This window comes from Lemur catta, chromosome 13 (genome assembly GCF_020740605.2).
Source record: "Lemur catta isolate mLemCat1 chromosome 13, mLemCat1.pri, whole genome shotgun sequence".
Classification (NCBI taxonomy): domain Eukaryota; kingdom Metazoa; phylum Chordata; class Mammalia; order Primates; family Lemuridae; genus Lemur; species Lemur catta.
In genome coordinates, this window is record NC_059140.1 from 13,972,179 (window position 1) to 13,988,476 (window position 16,298).

Sequence of the window (16,298 nt, forward strand, 5' to 3'; positions counted from 1 at the left end):
CAGAGCCACACTCTCAACCATGTCCCTTGAGGGCTCTCATTCCAGTCCACTATCCACCTGCCCTAATCACCTCAGGGCCAGGAACCAGACAAGCAGGGACAACTTCTACACCCCAGAACCCACTGACATTATTCAAACTAGCCAATTCTATGCCTGCACACCTTGCCTGGCCCCTTCCTTCCTGTGAAAGCTGCTATAAAGGCTTCGGCTCACCGTCTCGCTCAATTCCTCTGCTTTCTGCTGACCCTGGTGGATCCCTGTGCAGCCCCCCTATGGCATGCTGTGCCTGCTTTTCCTGGGATATTTGAGTCTAACAAACCATCTTTTCAATGGAAGTCACCTTCTGACCTGTTGTTCTCACCATACCTGAATAATCATAAAGCCTGTATTTCAAAACAATCCACGAGTGCCTGAAGCTTGCAAAATGCAATGAAGAACATATTACGGCAGGCTGGCTGGGATTGGATCACCGCCCCTACGTATCTGATCTGAAAACACAAGTGTTCATGGGCGACAATAAAAACAACAAATAAATAAAACAATAGAAGAACATATAGGTAGAACAATAGATAGAACTCTTTTATTGGCACAGTAACGTTTCAAAGGCTGGTATGAATAAAGAGTTCCAAGTAGCAAGACATGGTGGACTGGAGCCACTGCTCGGAACTTCCCGACAGCCGACGGAAGCACAGCAAGGAACAGGCCGGTGCGTTACAGGAGGGTGGAGTATATACAGCAGGTGAATCATGCAGCGTAATTCTGAGAGCACAATTGTCTTGTGATGCAGCCTTTACTGTTCTAACTGGTATAGCTTTGAATGATTATGACCATTGTACACCACCAGCTATGAATCTGAATCCATATGTGTTTAACTGGGTGCCAGATGATTTCCTGTAACCTATGCTGAAGTTGGGAGGTGAAATTTAACTAAAGAGTGCATAATCCACCTATCCAGAAATACAGAGCATAGGAAAGACCTGCCTCCTATTCAATGAATAAAATCTAAAACATGGGACTCGATCCATACTTTTGCAAGGGTTGACACTGGCGAAGCTAAAACAACAACACAGTCTCGAGATTTTTAGGTACCTTAGGTTAAAAAAAGTGTGTGGAGAAAAAAAAAATCTAGAAATGATTTTTTAAAATTTGTATTTTGAAGAAAGGGAGCACCACCAATTGCATAAAGTTATAAAATACAGTAATAAACATGTAAATAATTATCAGGTTTGTAATTCCAGTAAAACACAAACACCTACAAAGAAATAAAATATATGTCTTGTATACCGTATTATAATAAAACCATTGGAAGTACAATAAACATATTGTTGTGCTATATAAAAACAACTGTACAGTGTGCATGGATGGCTCCCTCCCGCCATGGTTCCCTTTCCCTCTCTGGCCTCGTCCACACTTTTCCCAGCCTTTCTCTGGCTATCTAGGTAGCATGGCCCTGTAAATGTGGAGCCTGAAAGTCAGTGTATCACCACAAAATGGATAAGAACACACACACACACACATACACACACATACACACACACCCGGGGGAATCTCTTGTATTCAGCGTCAGTGTCCTGTGCTTTCTTGTGTAAATGCCTGGAGAGAAGTCCCAGCAGGTGTCAGAAGGCAGCCTCCTGTGGATGTGGCAGTTTTATTTGGTGAGTCTGCAGTTCAGCCCATCACATGCTGGTGTCCCAGAGCTCAGACGGCAGCCTGTTGCAGGAGCCCCCCTCGGGCTTCTTTAGCAGAGTGGGCTTCTTGCAGGGCGGTGGGGGAGGCGCCCTGGGCTCGGTGTGGTGCAGCAGTTGCTGCCAGCCCTCGCCTTCCTCACAGAGCTTCCGCCTCCAGTCCAGGAGTTCCTGCAGGGCCACGCTTTCGTTCTCGGAGAGCCTCAGCTGATGGATTACCTGTGGGAGGAAGAGAAGGAAAAAGAGTAGCTCCGAATGTTGTGGATGTGTGTGCCGCGTGACAGCAACACCTGGATGCAAAGGGGCTGGGCTGGGGCGGAAAGAGACAGCACTTTCTACAAAAGCTCCGGCTCTGCTGCCTCTGGAGGCAGCATTGGCCCAGGTCAGCTCTGCACTGTGGAACTGCAATGAAGACAGGAACCAAACACAGGGAAGGAGGCAGGGCGGTTAGCTCGCCACGCCCCGGATGGTACAAACAAGAACCAAATGTCTGACCTGCACCCTCTGTCACTGTGTACACTCTTACGGCAACTTGTACCCTTTCTTTATTTCATTGCTCTCTGTAGTAGATGTTCTCCTGCTAACAGAGCTTTCTCAAGCTTCACTCCATTCTAGAAGCCACTCCATCGGTCCACAGTTAACAGTCAAATATGGCTATTAGGGTGGCGGGACCCCACTCCAGACCACAAGACATGAACCCAAGGATGACCCTCCTTGACAGGGTCCATGCCTGGGCAATATAGCGTAGATCACAGCACACTGATACAGAAACTGCTTCCAAGTGTCAGGCATTGCACAAGACAGTCACTAAAATATCAACTGGCTCGTCTGAGGCAAGCTAGCTGGGCTTGAGAATATCTGCGACCTCTTTGGGGAATCCAGCCACACGCTCTGTTTCGTGGCAGTGAAGCTAAACAATGAGCTAAACTAGCAACTGTGTACCGTCTCAGAGCCGCAGCCCTCAAAGGCGGGAACTTTGCGGGGCTGTGCAGGACAGCAGCAAAATGTAAAATTGTATTAGCTGCTTCCTGGCGCTTCACTGCGGCACCTGAAGACAGACACCCTGAAGACTGAGCCGAGCCCCCTGACTTCACCCAGGGCACAACAGGACATGCAGGTCACTTGGCTCTGCTCATCCCTTTTCTCCCAGCAGCCAGTAGTCAGTAACAGCTGGATAAGGCAGACATCAACTTTTCTGGTAATTCTGAGTGGGTATGCTAGTTTTAAAAAAGATGGGATTCTGGGAATCAGAATGGGGATACTGGGGAGAATTGGGGGAAAACTAGATGGCTCATCCCACCTCCAAAGCACCAACTCCTCTGTTCTAGTGCCACTTCCATCTCATCACAACACCGTCTATTAAAGCAAAAGAAAATGAAGCAGAGCATATGTGGTTGTGACTCTGATGTAGGGAATAGTCACTTGAAAGCAGTAAGAGTAGGTGCTGCTCTGGGCCCAGTTCTAAAACCAACACCTGAGCCTATTGTTGACCTGAGGAAGAGGATTTTAAAGGCTGGAATCAAGGAGATGGTGTTTGAGGCATGAAGGTCAAACCTGTATTTAGCAACCAGAACTCGAGTTCTGGAACTGGTTATTAGCAAAAGGAGTCTCTCAAATTGAATTTGTGGACAACCAGAGGGGGAAAAACACCTAAGTGTGGAAGAGAAGGCTGCCACTGCCCAACATCTGATGCCATCTCTACGTGCCAGTAGGAAGTTTGCTGCAAAGGTCCCCGAGGCTGGGTGCTGGTCTCAGTACTGCCCAGGGGTGACCTGGAAATGAGAAATTCTGCTGGGAGCCAGATTGCTCTATTGTCAGTGGAGTGAGCCAAGAAAGCAGAGGGCAGGGAACGTGCATAAAATTTAGCTATTTAATGAACATAACCTTGGAGGCTACATAGGCACCGGGCCCTTTCCTAAGCACCTTACACATATTAATGCATCTGCTCCTCTTAAAAGCTCTATGAAGTTGGTGCTATTATTTTGCAGGTGAGGAAACTGAGGCACAGAGCAGGGAGGCAATGGAAAAATGGAAAATGGTGGACCCCAGCTGTCAGGCTCCTGAGTCTCTGCTCTTAACTGTTCCTCTGCATAGCTTACCATCTACCCAACAGTTGTCGTCCAGGTTCTGACACAGGCTAAGGATCAGGGTGCCCTCCACCATGTTCCTCTTTCCCCCCTTTTCTAAATGGGATTTTTAGTGCTATCTGCACGTTTTCCCAAGAGTGTGTTTTTAGTTCCTCTATTGTCTTGCACTAGTCTATGCTGCGGTGATTGCTGTTAGCTTCAGTCTCATCCACCCTGCGGATGTGGAATATTTGTATTTATGCTCCTTGGCACACATTCAGCATACAGTAGTGATCTCTGAAAAATAATGTGTCACTGGATTTCTTATCCTTAGAGAGAACATTTAACTGATAGAAGAGTATCTCTGCCACCTCAGCCGAGTACTTTCCCAAAACTTTCCTGAGTTGTCATCTTTCTTAAAGTGACACAACTTCATATTCATTTATTTTGAAAACAAAGCTAGGAACTCCCAGTCCTGGATAAGATGAAGTAGGTTACTGCTCCCATTGTAAAAATTTTAAAAAGAATAAATTACAAAAATCATATTTTTAAAGCATCAGAAAGTTCTGCTAAATGGAGAAAATTCCAGATGGAGGGAAGCTTTCTAAGGTGAACTGATAATTACCAGCTACTTTGTCCCCCCTGGGGACATTTGTCAATTCTGAGCTCTTCTGCAGATCTAGAGAGTCTCTTTTGATATTTTGCAGCTGCACAGGACTAGAGAAACAACTTGGAAACTTGAGGATCCTCAAATGCACAGCCATTTTCCACAAGGGACACTGTAGAGTTCTTCCAATGTATGGGTGACTGGTGCCTTGGGCCAAGGCTTATGAAAAGCAGAATGAAATCTCTTACGATGATAGAAGTGTGTCAGAAGTAAGTCTCTGGCAGGGGAGGTGACAGCTTCAAGCACATGGCCAGCCTCACCTTCAAATCATTTGCTAGATTCTGAAACTGTGTGGGGCCCACGGCTGGAGTATGGGGCTGGGAGTCCTGAAATGCAGGGCTGGACCTGCATCACCTTCAGTGCTATGGAACAAAGGCTTCTCCGTGAAAATCACAGGATGATCAAGCCTGAGGACTAGAAGAGAACTGGAGAGAACTGGAGAGAACTGGTCCTCCAATGCCACCCAGTGAGGCACCATTGTGAGATGAGAGCTGACTTGTTAATAGAAACACCACAGAAACCAGAGGTCAACGAATTCCAGGTTAAATTATTGAAAGAAAATAATTCAACCCCAAATTCTGTACTCAATAAAAATAGCCCTCAAAAATGAAAGTGAAATAAACATGTTTTTGGACAAACGAAAATGAGAGAATTTGTCACTAGAAGTCTTGTACTAATAGAAAGGCAATTTTTTTTTAGGGTGAAAGAAAATGATCCCAGATAGAAAAATAGAAATTTAAGAGGGAATTAAGAAGACTGGAATTAGTGAATTCATGGGTAAATATAAATTATGTGCTTGGAATGTCTCGTAGATTAAATTATATGAAGAACACAAATGCATGCCAACAGTAACTTCAAACCTCAGGAGGGATTAAACAGAGTTTAGAGGTCTTAAGGTTCTAGCAATATTAGGTAAGTGGTAAAACTGATCAAATCTGTTAGGATGCAGTAAGTCAAGGATTCATGTTTTACCCTCTAGTGAAACTGCTGAAAGAGTAGACAGGACATTTAATCAAAAAGGTAATGTAAGAGGAAAGTACAATAATAAATATTCAGTTCATCTAAAAGAAGGCAAGACAGGTATAGAAAGAAGAAGACAAGAAATATATAAAAATAGAGACCAGTTCCTAACAAGGCAGAGCAAAGCATAAAAACTGGACAAATAGAATCCACACCTCTACCCAGCAGTTGGTGTCACTCTTCCGTGGCCGTATGGCACATGCTGTATTTATCTTGATGCTAGTGTGTTTGATAGACCATACAACTCTGTCCTTATACCAACCACAAAATACATCTACTCTACATTTCTTCTAAATCCTAAACTCTTTTCAGCAGTTTTTCATAATGATCAAAAATATACTAGATGCGACTCTCTGCTAAAGCTTCGCAATAGGAACAGACTTGAAGATTGAGTCACTCCGGAGAAGCACACACGCGGTGCCAATCTGTGGAGAGTGACTTTCAGCAGCCGCTGATCTGAATTAGGCTTGTCAGGAGGGATTTTGACAAAAAATGTCCCAAATCCCCTGAGTCATTGCTTCTCTTCTTTTGGGGGAAAAAATGTTCTCTACCCTTTCAAACTCCTCCATATTTACTAAAAATATCTGAATTCCCAAGTACATTATAAAAGGTAAAACTTATGCACACACCATTAGAAAGCCTTGTCTTAATGAGGATATTGATGTTTTGAATAATGCAGTGAGTACAGAAGAACACCACATTTGAATCAACACACAAGAGCCTTCCTGGTTCCTTAAGCAAAAATTTGACTGATGTTTGCAATAATCAACTAACATTCAGAATAAACCCTTTAACTCAGGCATCCCATGGAACCTTCCTTATTTTCTTAGACATTAATAGCTATTGAGTAAAACCTACTAGGTGTATAAGGATAGTTGCCAGAATGGCCTAAATTAGATGCTAAAATATTAACATTATTAATCTTCATTAAGAAAACTTTTCACAGGTTATTTCTTAAATAATAGTAAAAATTCTGTGTAAGATTATATGATAGACCACTACCTTCAACACAGCAAAGGTTAGTGGGTATTTTAAAATTCTGATCTGTGACAATAAACAGAAGATCAGAAGAGAAGGGCTGTATTTCCTAATAACATTCAATCTGATTTATTTATAATTCCTAAATTTATTAGATGGTGAAACAGAAGAATTATATTTGTCATAAATAAAGAGCTTTAATATTTTAGAATAACAAATAAATGCAACTGTAAATGCTATTTAAATGGTGATCCATTAACATAAAAGCAACTAAAGTATTTAGAATATGATTCAACACTGTAAAAACATTGAAATCAATGTTTATCCATCCTTTAAATGTTATGTCCTATTGGTAACCACAAAACAGGGCATGATTTCCTTTACCATTATTTGATATTTCATAATAAATTAAATATTACCATTAAAAAGGCAGTAATGATTTTGGAACAAAAGTTTAGTTTTGATATTGAAAAACAATCATTTCCTTTTAGAAGGAGAAGAAATGCCTGGGGATTGGCGATGTCGCTGGCGATGTGAGCTTGGAGACAGCTGGCTTCACATTGGGTGTGATTTATCCTCATTTGTTGATATGATATAAAGGATGCCATACTGGTGTCTTTTAGGACTTTAAGCGTGTTTCCCATTGCTTTAAAAGATTTATCTTCACCTCATATTACCAGTTTAGATAGCTAGTCATTTATTTATTTATTTATTCCTGGAATGTTTTATATAATAGTCTTTGTACACAAAATCATTACCTTTTAGAACCAGAAGGCCAGTGTTATAACTAGGAAAGTAAAAAGCTCCCCACATCTACAAATCGTTGGTGTACATTGTCCTACCTCTGTGCTAGGCACCCTGTGCTTTATGAATGTGACAAATGCCTTGATTTCAAAGGCTCTTTTAGACAACTAAAACATATATGTGTCTTAAATTGTTACATATGGCATAGAGACAGAGCAGGGAAAAATGAGAAAGTTTAGGTTTTTTTCTTAAGTTTTTTTTTTTTTTTCCATTTACCTGAGAAATGGGGCTTTATGGAGGAGGGTCTGCAAAAGCTTCAGGGGAAGGAACCCTGGATCTGAATTTTAAGAAATGAGACTGTCACCTAACCAGCTGGAAAAGGGGAAAAGAAGATGTAGGAAAGGGGATTTCCACAGGACAGATGACAGGAATGACACTGAATTTCATTTGTTAACACGGAATGACAAACCCATGAGGAATCTGAAGATGTTTTGAGCAGAGACAGTGTGGTTGAAAACCCTCGACTCTGGAGATAGATTACCTGGATTGGAATCCTAAATTTGCCACCTACTTATATAATATTGAGCAAGTACTCACTGGTTCTCTCACCTGTAAAGTGGGATCATAATAATTCTCTACTTCATACTGACTCAGTGAGGATTATATGAGTCACATGTGTAGGTTACTTAAAGGAGGGCCTTAAAATAGTATTGAGTGCTGTATAAATACGAGCTGTTAGGATTTTGGCATTGTTAGCTCTTCGACTGGAGAAAATCCCTAAACACCGATGAATTATGATTATCCTGATGGCTAAATCAAATTATGCTAAATGAAAACACTTCTTAAAATTAAAGCCCTTTATAAATATGATGTAGTTTCCTCCTTTATTATTTAAAAAAACTCTCAAAATACTGAATAACACATTGGATTTAAAACATAACTATGACTTAAATATGATTTAAAACTACAGAGAGTTACACAGGAAGAAAATGATGAAAGGTTTAGAGGTTTTATGAATTTTAGGGGTAAGAAAAAGAGTAAAAACATATTTTAGTGAGCTATTTAAACAATTGTCGAATGTAATGCTCCTGAAATTGGGGTTTGTATTTTCAGGGGTCCTCCAGTTCTTTGGACAATTTAAAATTTTTTGCATTTACATTTTCATGATTTCTTTTAAAAAGTAATGTCATTTTGCTTTGAATCATCTGAATAACTTTGCAAGCTAGTGCTCGATGATATTTTTTTCTGGCTTTTTATTTCATTTGTAAGTAGTTTGACACAAATCATATTATTTATACTGTTGAAAATTAATGAAAAAACAACAGATGAAGTTAAAATGCAAACAAATTTTATTTTTCCTCTAAGGAAAGCTAAATGATATTGCAGAGTAGGGTAAGTTCAAAAGTTGACCAGCAGTTCAAAGATAAAAAGTGAGAGAGATTTGGTTAACCAATCACAAAATGGTGGAAATGCACAAAAGTTGATCAATAGCATAGTCAGTAAACTACTCATGTTTTCAACAGACATGTCATTTCAGCTAAACAAAATCTTATGCCTAACATGAATGTCACAAATTTTATTTAATTTGTTTGTTTTCGTAGGTTTGTATTCTACTCAACTGCTAAATTAGCCTTGTAACCAGAGCTAAAAGGATAAAGAGATTTTATGTAATACAGTGTATTTATTTAACATTGTTATAAAATAATTTAAGAAATGTTAAGGTCAAGGATAATTTTTTTTTCATTCAGCAAGGATCATATATATTATGCTAGCTGAAGAAATGTTGAACTATTCCATGTGAGTAGAATTAGTGACTGCTTGACAAAACTACGGTGTCCTTTAGAGTCCAAAATGAGTAAATTAATCTCTACCCAGAACAAAGCAGCCAGTGTACTTGCTCAGAGAGTTTAAATGGCATAAACATATGAATGCCTGGACCATGTTCCAGAGAAGAAAGAAACATTATCACAACATATTAAACTTGTGGGTTTATTTTTTTAAAAACTTAGGAGTAAATGGGCACCTCACCTCCATTAGGTTCAGGAAAGAGAACAGAAGAGAACGCCTTCAAGCAAGCAATGCCAGGCTGACCCTGAACAAAGTCTTAAATACGTGAGATGTATTTCACATTTCACAGACTCAGCTAAGGCCCTTTCAAACACAAGCAAGCCCTGGGAACTTATTAAAAATGCTCTGCTGCTCTGAAATCACATAGGGTGTGGGTGGTCCCATACCCATTACTTGCTGTGAATTCAGACATGCCTAAATGGGTGTGAATGGTTAGCAGGTGGGACTCTGAAAGAGAGGGGGACAGTCACCACAGATTTCCTGGTGGCAGAAGAATGCAATGATTTAGGCTTAAGAGATCAAATAAGCTTATAATATATCCAGAATTATTATATTTGGATGCCATGGGAAAAAAACGGTACTATTCTATAACAGGTACAAAACCCAGGCTTTTAGATAAGGGCACAGGCTTTCTGTCAGTTTAAATGTCTTTCAAAACAAAGTTGTTCGGTGGCAAATCTAACAAGATACTTGCAAGTTATTCTGCAATCCTTATTTTTTAATTTATCATCTGAAAGAGATCTTAGAGCTTCAGAGCTTGGGGGCCACTTGCGATTCAGTAAGGAAAAAGCAGAAAGTCACGGTTTACAGAAAGCTGGAGAAATGTGACCCCTCAAAGAAATTGACAAATGGATCTATTTCAGGACTATGAGGGGCTGAGGCAGTATTGCCAGGGCCACGCCAGTGTGGGCTGCACTTAGGGTGAGGCCAGCGTTTTTCATATACAACCTCCTGTCAGTTCAGAGCACCTTAAATGTGGCCTGGGTTGCACCTGTAACAGTACCACGTTCTCCTTTCTGCTCTTAAAGCAAGATTACATGAGGGAAAAGCTAAGCCATTTACATTCTATAAATATGTATGCCTCTGAACACCGGAACGACGTTTCAAGCTCCCAGCACATGAAAGCAGATACATAAATGATCATGGTCCAACTCCAAACCCATTTCCCTATGGCTGGAATAGTCATCCTCACACAAACTCCCTTCCATTCATTAGGTTTTCAACAAGAAGATTCCTTCATAAAAACAGTAATCCTTAGAAGATAACAATGCTACTGAAGATACCAGTAATTACTACCTTGACAACTCAGTACAGGGGTAAAAATGGCTTTTCTTTTGTTATTGAGAAAATCTTGCTGATTTGGTATTTAGAAGTTCAAGACATGAATCTAGGTTTCACTTCCCTACTCAAACTGTAAAGTACCTTGTGTTTCCCCAAATCTAGGAGACATGAATCAGATATGAAGATAGAGTTTGATAAAATGATGTAAAGACTGAGTTTGTGGAAATTCTTTCTCTAAAGTGAGATGTCTATAATTAGTTCACTTATTTTCAGGAATTACAAAACACTAAATCCTTCACAACCTGGAGGGAAATACAACATGATCTAAAGGCTTAATGAGGTTTATTATATATATATATCTATTTACTAATTTTCAACAATTTCCTATTGTGCCATTATGAGTTCTGTGAGATGAACCAATTAAAAAAAGATATAGATTTTCTTCACTTCCTATGGATATGGATTTCTGTGAATAATATTAATAAATGTAAATTAATAATTTGCTGCTGATTTTTAATTTAAGTCTTTCCCTTCAAGGATAAAAATAGTCTTTGTTAAATAATTCATTGTAAAATCATGTTGCTGTTCATTTGTCACGGAATTGATTTTTCTATTGACTATTCACCCAAAGGTGAAAAGAGGCATTTACTGACATTTATGGAAATTAAAAGAAGGAAGTGTCTTGGCTGACTGAATAGTGAATATTAGTGTTTCAAATGCAAATCCCATTTCTACTCTGTGCTAACAAGATGTTGGTGGAAAAAAAAAATTAAGAAGTGAAATTTGAAAAACACAGTCTCTAAAACCAAGGTCTACCTAAATAACTCTTAAAGGTGTAACATAAAATGTCACTCAAAAAAAAGTCTTTGATTAAAGGGTTGCCTATTCTTATACTTCTAAAAAAATCAAGAAAAATATCTGAAAGTGAAAGCAGCATTTGTGGTTTAGGTAGAAAAGAGTTGGTCCTTCCTAATTCAGAAATAGTCATTTATCCAGCGATCTAATTAAGTTCATTCTTGGGATTTTGTTTTCTTTGTTGCCTAAGATTTAAATAAAAAGGAAAATATCCTTTAAAAGGCATGTTACAAGTTTTATTGCAAACAAGACTAGCTAGCTCTGAACAATAGGGAATGAGGGAGGGGAGAGAGGGGGTTTAAAATTTATTACCTTAGCTCCATGCTTTTATTTCCTAAAAAGTCAATGTTTTCTTTATTTTTATAATAAGTAACATTATATTGGAACACATTTATAATATAACTTACATACTCATTTATTTGCATTTGGCAGCTGATTTTAACCTCTCAATTCATAGTTATGAATAAAAAGGACTCTGATGAGTGAATGTATATGTTTCTTCATATAAACTGAAAATTATAAAATAGAAACTTATAACTGTATTACAAATCATGCAATATAATTAATCTGTGACATTTAGGATATGGATTTTGTATGAACTATTTTCTCTTATCTCAATTCATTTAAAAAACAGCAGTACCAGTATAAGCAACTAGTAGTTTGCAGCAAGAATTAATAACATATTTAGAGTGTGTTTATAGTAATGATATAGTAATAGGGTTCAGATCCAGGGAATATATGGAAAAAACATAAATCTGTTATATTGATAACACAGAAAGTAAGAGTACTAAAATTCCCATTTAAAATATTTTTCTTGGGATGATATGAAAGGCTGATTCCCAATATCAAGAAGTATGATGGATGACAGTTAATCTACTAACTTTTTTTTCTAAAGAAAAAAAAAATCTGTTTATATCATTTGTTTGTTCAAAACTCTTCAATGCCACTGCTTTCCCCGGGCCTAAAGAAAGACTCAATCCCATATGCTCTGAGGAAGTTCTTTATTTTCTGGCCACACTGATTATTCTACCCTCATCATCATCCATCCTCACACAGACTATATTCATCCAACTGAACCCGATATAGGCAGAACACACCCTGTAATTCTATTTTTGTTCCCTACAATACTCCTGGTTTGTATGTCCAAATACAGACCCCTCTGCCTAATGAAATGCTCTGAGGTTTCCAAGGCCAATCTCTAATATCATCTTCATAGGATTGTTTTAGATCTTTAAAGCATTTTCACATTTTATTATACTGGTTAGATACAACCATGTGACATGAGCAGGTTAAATATTATTAGCTTCATTTCATAGATGCAGAAATTAATCTTTCAAGCCCAAAGTCACTTTAGCAAGTGACAGAATCAGAATTCTAATTCAAGTACATTGAGTTTAGTCAAACTTTATATGTACACATTGCATTGCCTTCCACGAAGTTTTCCCTGTCTGTTGATCAATTAACAAATGTGCTTTAAATGATTATGAAAATGGAAGACACTGTGGTGGGTTCTATAGAACACAGAAAGATGCACAAAACATGACCTGCTCCCTCCAGGGGCTTCCATTCAAATTGAGCAACAGGATATATATGCATAAAAATCAAATGAATAAAGATGCTTAGACAAGACGCAAATACAAAATTTCAATGCCTGGCAGTATAGCATTAACTGCCTAATAATTTATGCATGTGATTACTCTTTTTGGAATATAGGGGAGACGCAACTCATTTAAAGGCAATATGGCCATTGGGATGTGGAATTTGACCTGGATGAAGAGGATGAGTAGGACACAGAAGAGGAAATGCCATCTGGGAGTGGGAGAAGGAATGTTTGTGTTTTGGTCACATCTATATTTCTAATTACAAAACCACAAGAGACAGAAAGCCCCATGGATATGGTGTAGGATTTGAGAGTTGACTGTGGAGCAAGAACAGAGTTGTGAATAATGAGGAAAGGACACAAGGCCGGCGTGAATGTGCGGGAAGTGAGGGTCGGCATCACAGTAGCACAGTGCCCAAAGCTTTCCCAGGAGCAAGGGCCCAAGTCAAAGGATATGCTGCTCCACCTATTACTTTAGCCAGTCTCTCAATTTACATTGTTTTGCGGGACACAGTTTACCTCTTAATTTATTAATTACTCAAAATATTTTTCCAGTACTAAATATAACTAAGAATGAGAAAAACCATTTTATGAAACTGGATGTTAATAGAACCCAATCCAAGTGGATTAAGAAATGTCAGCTGTAATTAAGATAGGGGCATCGATTAACAAACAACTCTGTGGGACATGGAATTCACCCCCTGGAGGAAGTATCTTCTCTGTCCTCGACCTTGCTTCCCCCTTCAGAATGTGGGCACCAGCCAGAGTCACCCACTTGAGAACTGAGGGTGACACAGGCACTTCTTTATAATCACTAAATGCACTAAGAAGGTCCTGAAGGTATTAAAATATTTCTGTCTCTCAGGGTGCCCAATTAGTTGTAGAGAATTGACTTTGTTTCTGAGCAAAATTAAGTCCATTGATTTTTCAGGAATTTTTAAGAGTTACAAACTTAATATATACATATAGAACCATATAGAGAGAATACATATATAGTATATATATACATATGTTTGTGTTGTGTGTAAGCAAGAGAGAATGAGAGGAGGGTGGCTCAGTGGGATCATTATTTTGTATTAAAATTTCTGATAAGCAATATTCCAATAATTCTATCATTGGAAGATATGAACAGACATAATTTTTGCTATCTTAAAGATTGCCAAATGGTGGAGGCTAAACTTAGTTATGCACTAAAAATAATAATGCTCAGCAGCAACAATAAAATCTTAAATTAAATACATGTTGAAGAGGGGCTAATTAGGGTCACTCAAGTGCTATAATAGACAAGCCACACATACCAGCGCCCTGGCACAAAGGAGGTATGTTTCTTGCTCATGTTGAGGCCAGAATCTGATGAATGGAAGACTTTTCATGTCACCGTAAATGTACTTGGCCTCTTCTTGGGTCTCGGAGAATTCTGTGCCCAGTTTTTGGAAGGGAAATATTACAGAAGACCCAGCAAGAAGGTCTGTAAGGGCCAGGCTTGAAAGTGGCACCTGTCACGATAGCTCCTATCCCATTGGCTAGTCTCAGTCACATGATGACTCATAACCACAAGGGAAGCTGGGAAATATAGTCTAGCTACATGCTTAAGAAGAAGAAGAAATAGACTGGGCAGGCACATCTGCCACTGTGACCATGGGGTCAACTATAGTGCTTTTAAGACATTGTCGGGGCAAATCATATGGGTACAGATGCTAGAGAAAAGAAAAACAGATGTCAGAAAGGATTAAGAAGGAAAAGAGACAAGATTTTGTTCAAGTAGGCAAAATATGAAAGCAAATATTTTTAATCAAGACTTCTTTCCAAAAATAGACAGCAAAAATCACGTGCAAGTGAATAAAATTAATTTAAATCCACTTGGGCTTCAAAATCTAGGCTTTTTATATCATTGACTTCATGACACTTCTTTCTCTAATATCACGGTTCATCTGTTTTAGAAACAGAGTCAGAAATACAAAATGACAGTTTCAAATAATAACATAATCATAGAAATAAGAAAAGAATCAGGCCTACCAGGTCTACCAGGGTCATAAAATATATTACTTCATCAACGTTAGCACATTCTATATCAGAACAACGGGAATCTTTGTATTCTTTAAGCCTGAATTTTGATTTCAAAATTGTTAGAAAATTTGTGGCCCAGGTTCTCTGGAGTCTCTCTTCCAATTCTCTGGTATCCTGAGCAGAAATAAAGCTATATGTCTAATATTTTCCACTTGCAGAAAAGGCAAACATTTACTCATTACTTACACTGTGAACAGATCAAAGTTTCCAAACCTAGTAAGATGATTTTAAAGAAAGTCATACTATAATGCAGTCATAATTGGTATTTTATATTTAGCCTCTTGCTGTAGTTTATAGCTGAAAAGTTTCCCTTTGCTAGAACTGACATTTATAACTAAAAGCAATTTCAACTTCACTTAACATCTATTATAGTAACAAGCAGAGTAACCACTCCAGCCCCACCGGCCAGCTTGCAATTCAGGCATGGTCCTACCTCAGGGTCTGGGGTGTCCCCTCAGCCTGTAATGTTCTCCCCGATGTCAGCATGGGCAACCCCCAACTTCCTAACTTTATCTTTGCTCACTGAGGCTTTTCTTGATTGCTGATTCACAATTGCAACCCAATCCAACCACTCTGCTTACCCTGTGTTATCTTTTCTTCTTTCCGTATATTTTATTGCCTTTTAGTGTACTATACATTTTACTTAAATATTGCTCATTGTTTGCTTTCCCAAGCTAGAATTTAACTTCCATGAGGGCAAGGATGTTTGCTTTGTAGACTAAGGTCCCCCTGGGACAGAAGGACTTCAATAAATATTGTTGATGAATGAATGAATGAATGAACCTCTGAAAATTCAATTTTATGCAGTCCATTCTCTGAGAATTCATAATACTAGAGGTACATTATTATATACTTTAAGTTATTTTATATATTACTTATACATGCATGCATATAATTGAACAGTTATATGCATAAAAACCTTGTACATTATTCTTTATGTGCAATATAAGGAATCTTACAGAGTCATTTTCATTGTATATGACTTTTGAACTATATAATTTTAAAAGCCAATCATCATACAAAATGTGACTTCACTTTAGACCCTCCAATCAGTGAAGCAACTGCCTGAGATCCTATTTACCAAGTTTACTGACACATTTTTAACATGGGACTGAATTAAAAATATTTTTAAAAGTTAGGGAATAATGTGTCAGTCTGCTTTTCTTAATTCTTCCAGGGCTACCGTTGGCTGACAAATTGAGCTAACAATTTATTGAGTGTTTTGTGTTTGGAATACAAAAGTGATTAAGTGCATTCCATACATTTTCTATAAGCTCAAAAGTCAATTAGGATACACACATGATTATAATACAACAAAAAACTTGTACAGAAGATATATATTATGGAGTTATGGGAACAATGTTATAGAGGCAACTGATTTGTTTGGGCAAGGTACTCAAGCGAGGCCATGAAGAGTAGAGTATTATTACAGAAGAATCTGGAAAATCATAGATAAGCGTAGAGCAAGACAGCAAAACTGTATGTCT

The 16,298-nt window shown here is 38.4% G+C and overlaps 1 protein-coding gene across 1 annotated transcript in view; it reads right to left on the reverse strand.

The window, feature by feature from the left end:
- Positions 1-566: 566 nt before the first annotated feature.
- Positions 567-16,298, reverse strand: part of MYO16 (myosin XVI) — a 476,542-nt gene continuing 460,810 nt past the window's right edge. Inside the window, exon 34 of the mRNA XM_045567153.1 lies at positions 567-1,904. Coding sequence (XP_045423109.1) covers positions 1,677-1,904 — 228 coding nt within the window. The 3' untranslated portion in view covers positions 567-1,676. The remainder of the gene's footprint in view (positions 1,905-16,298) is intronic.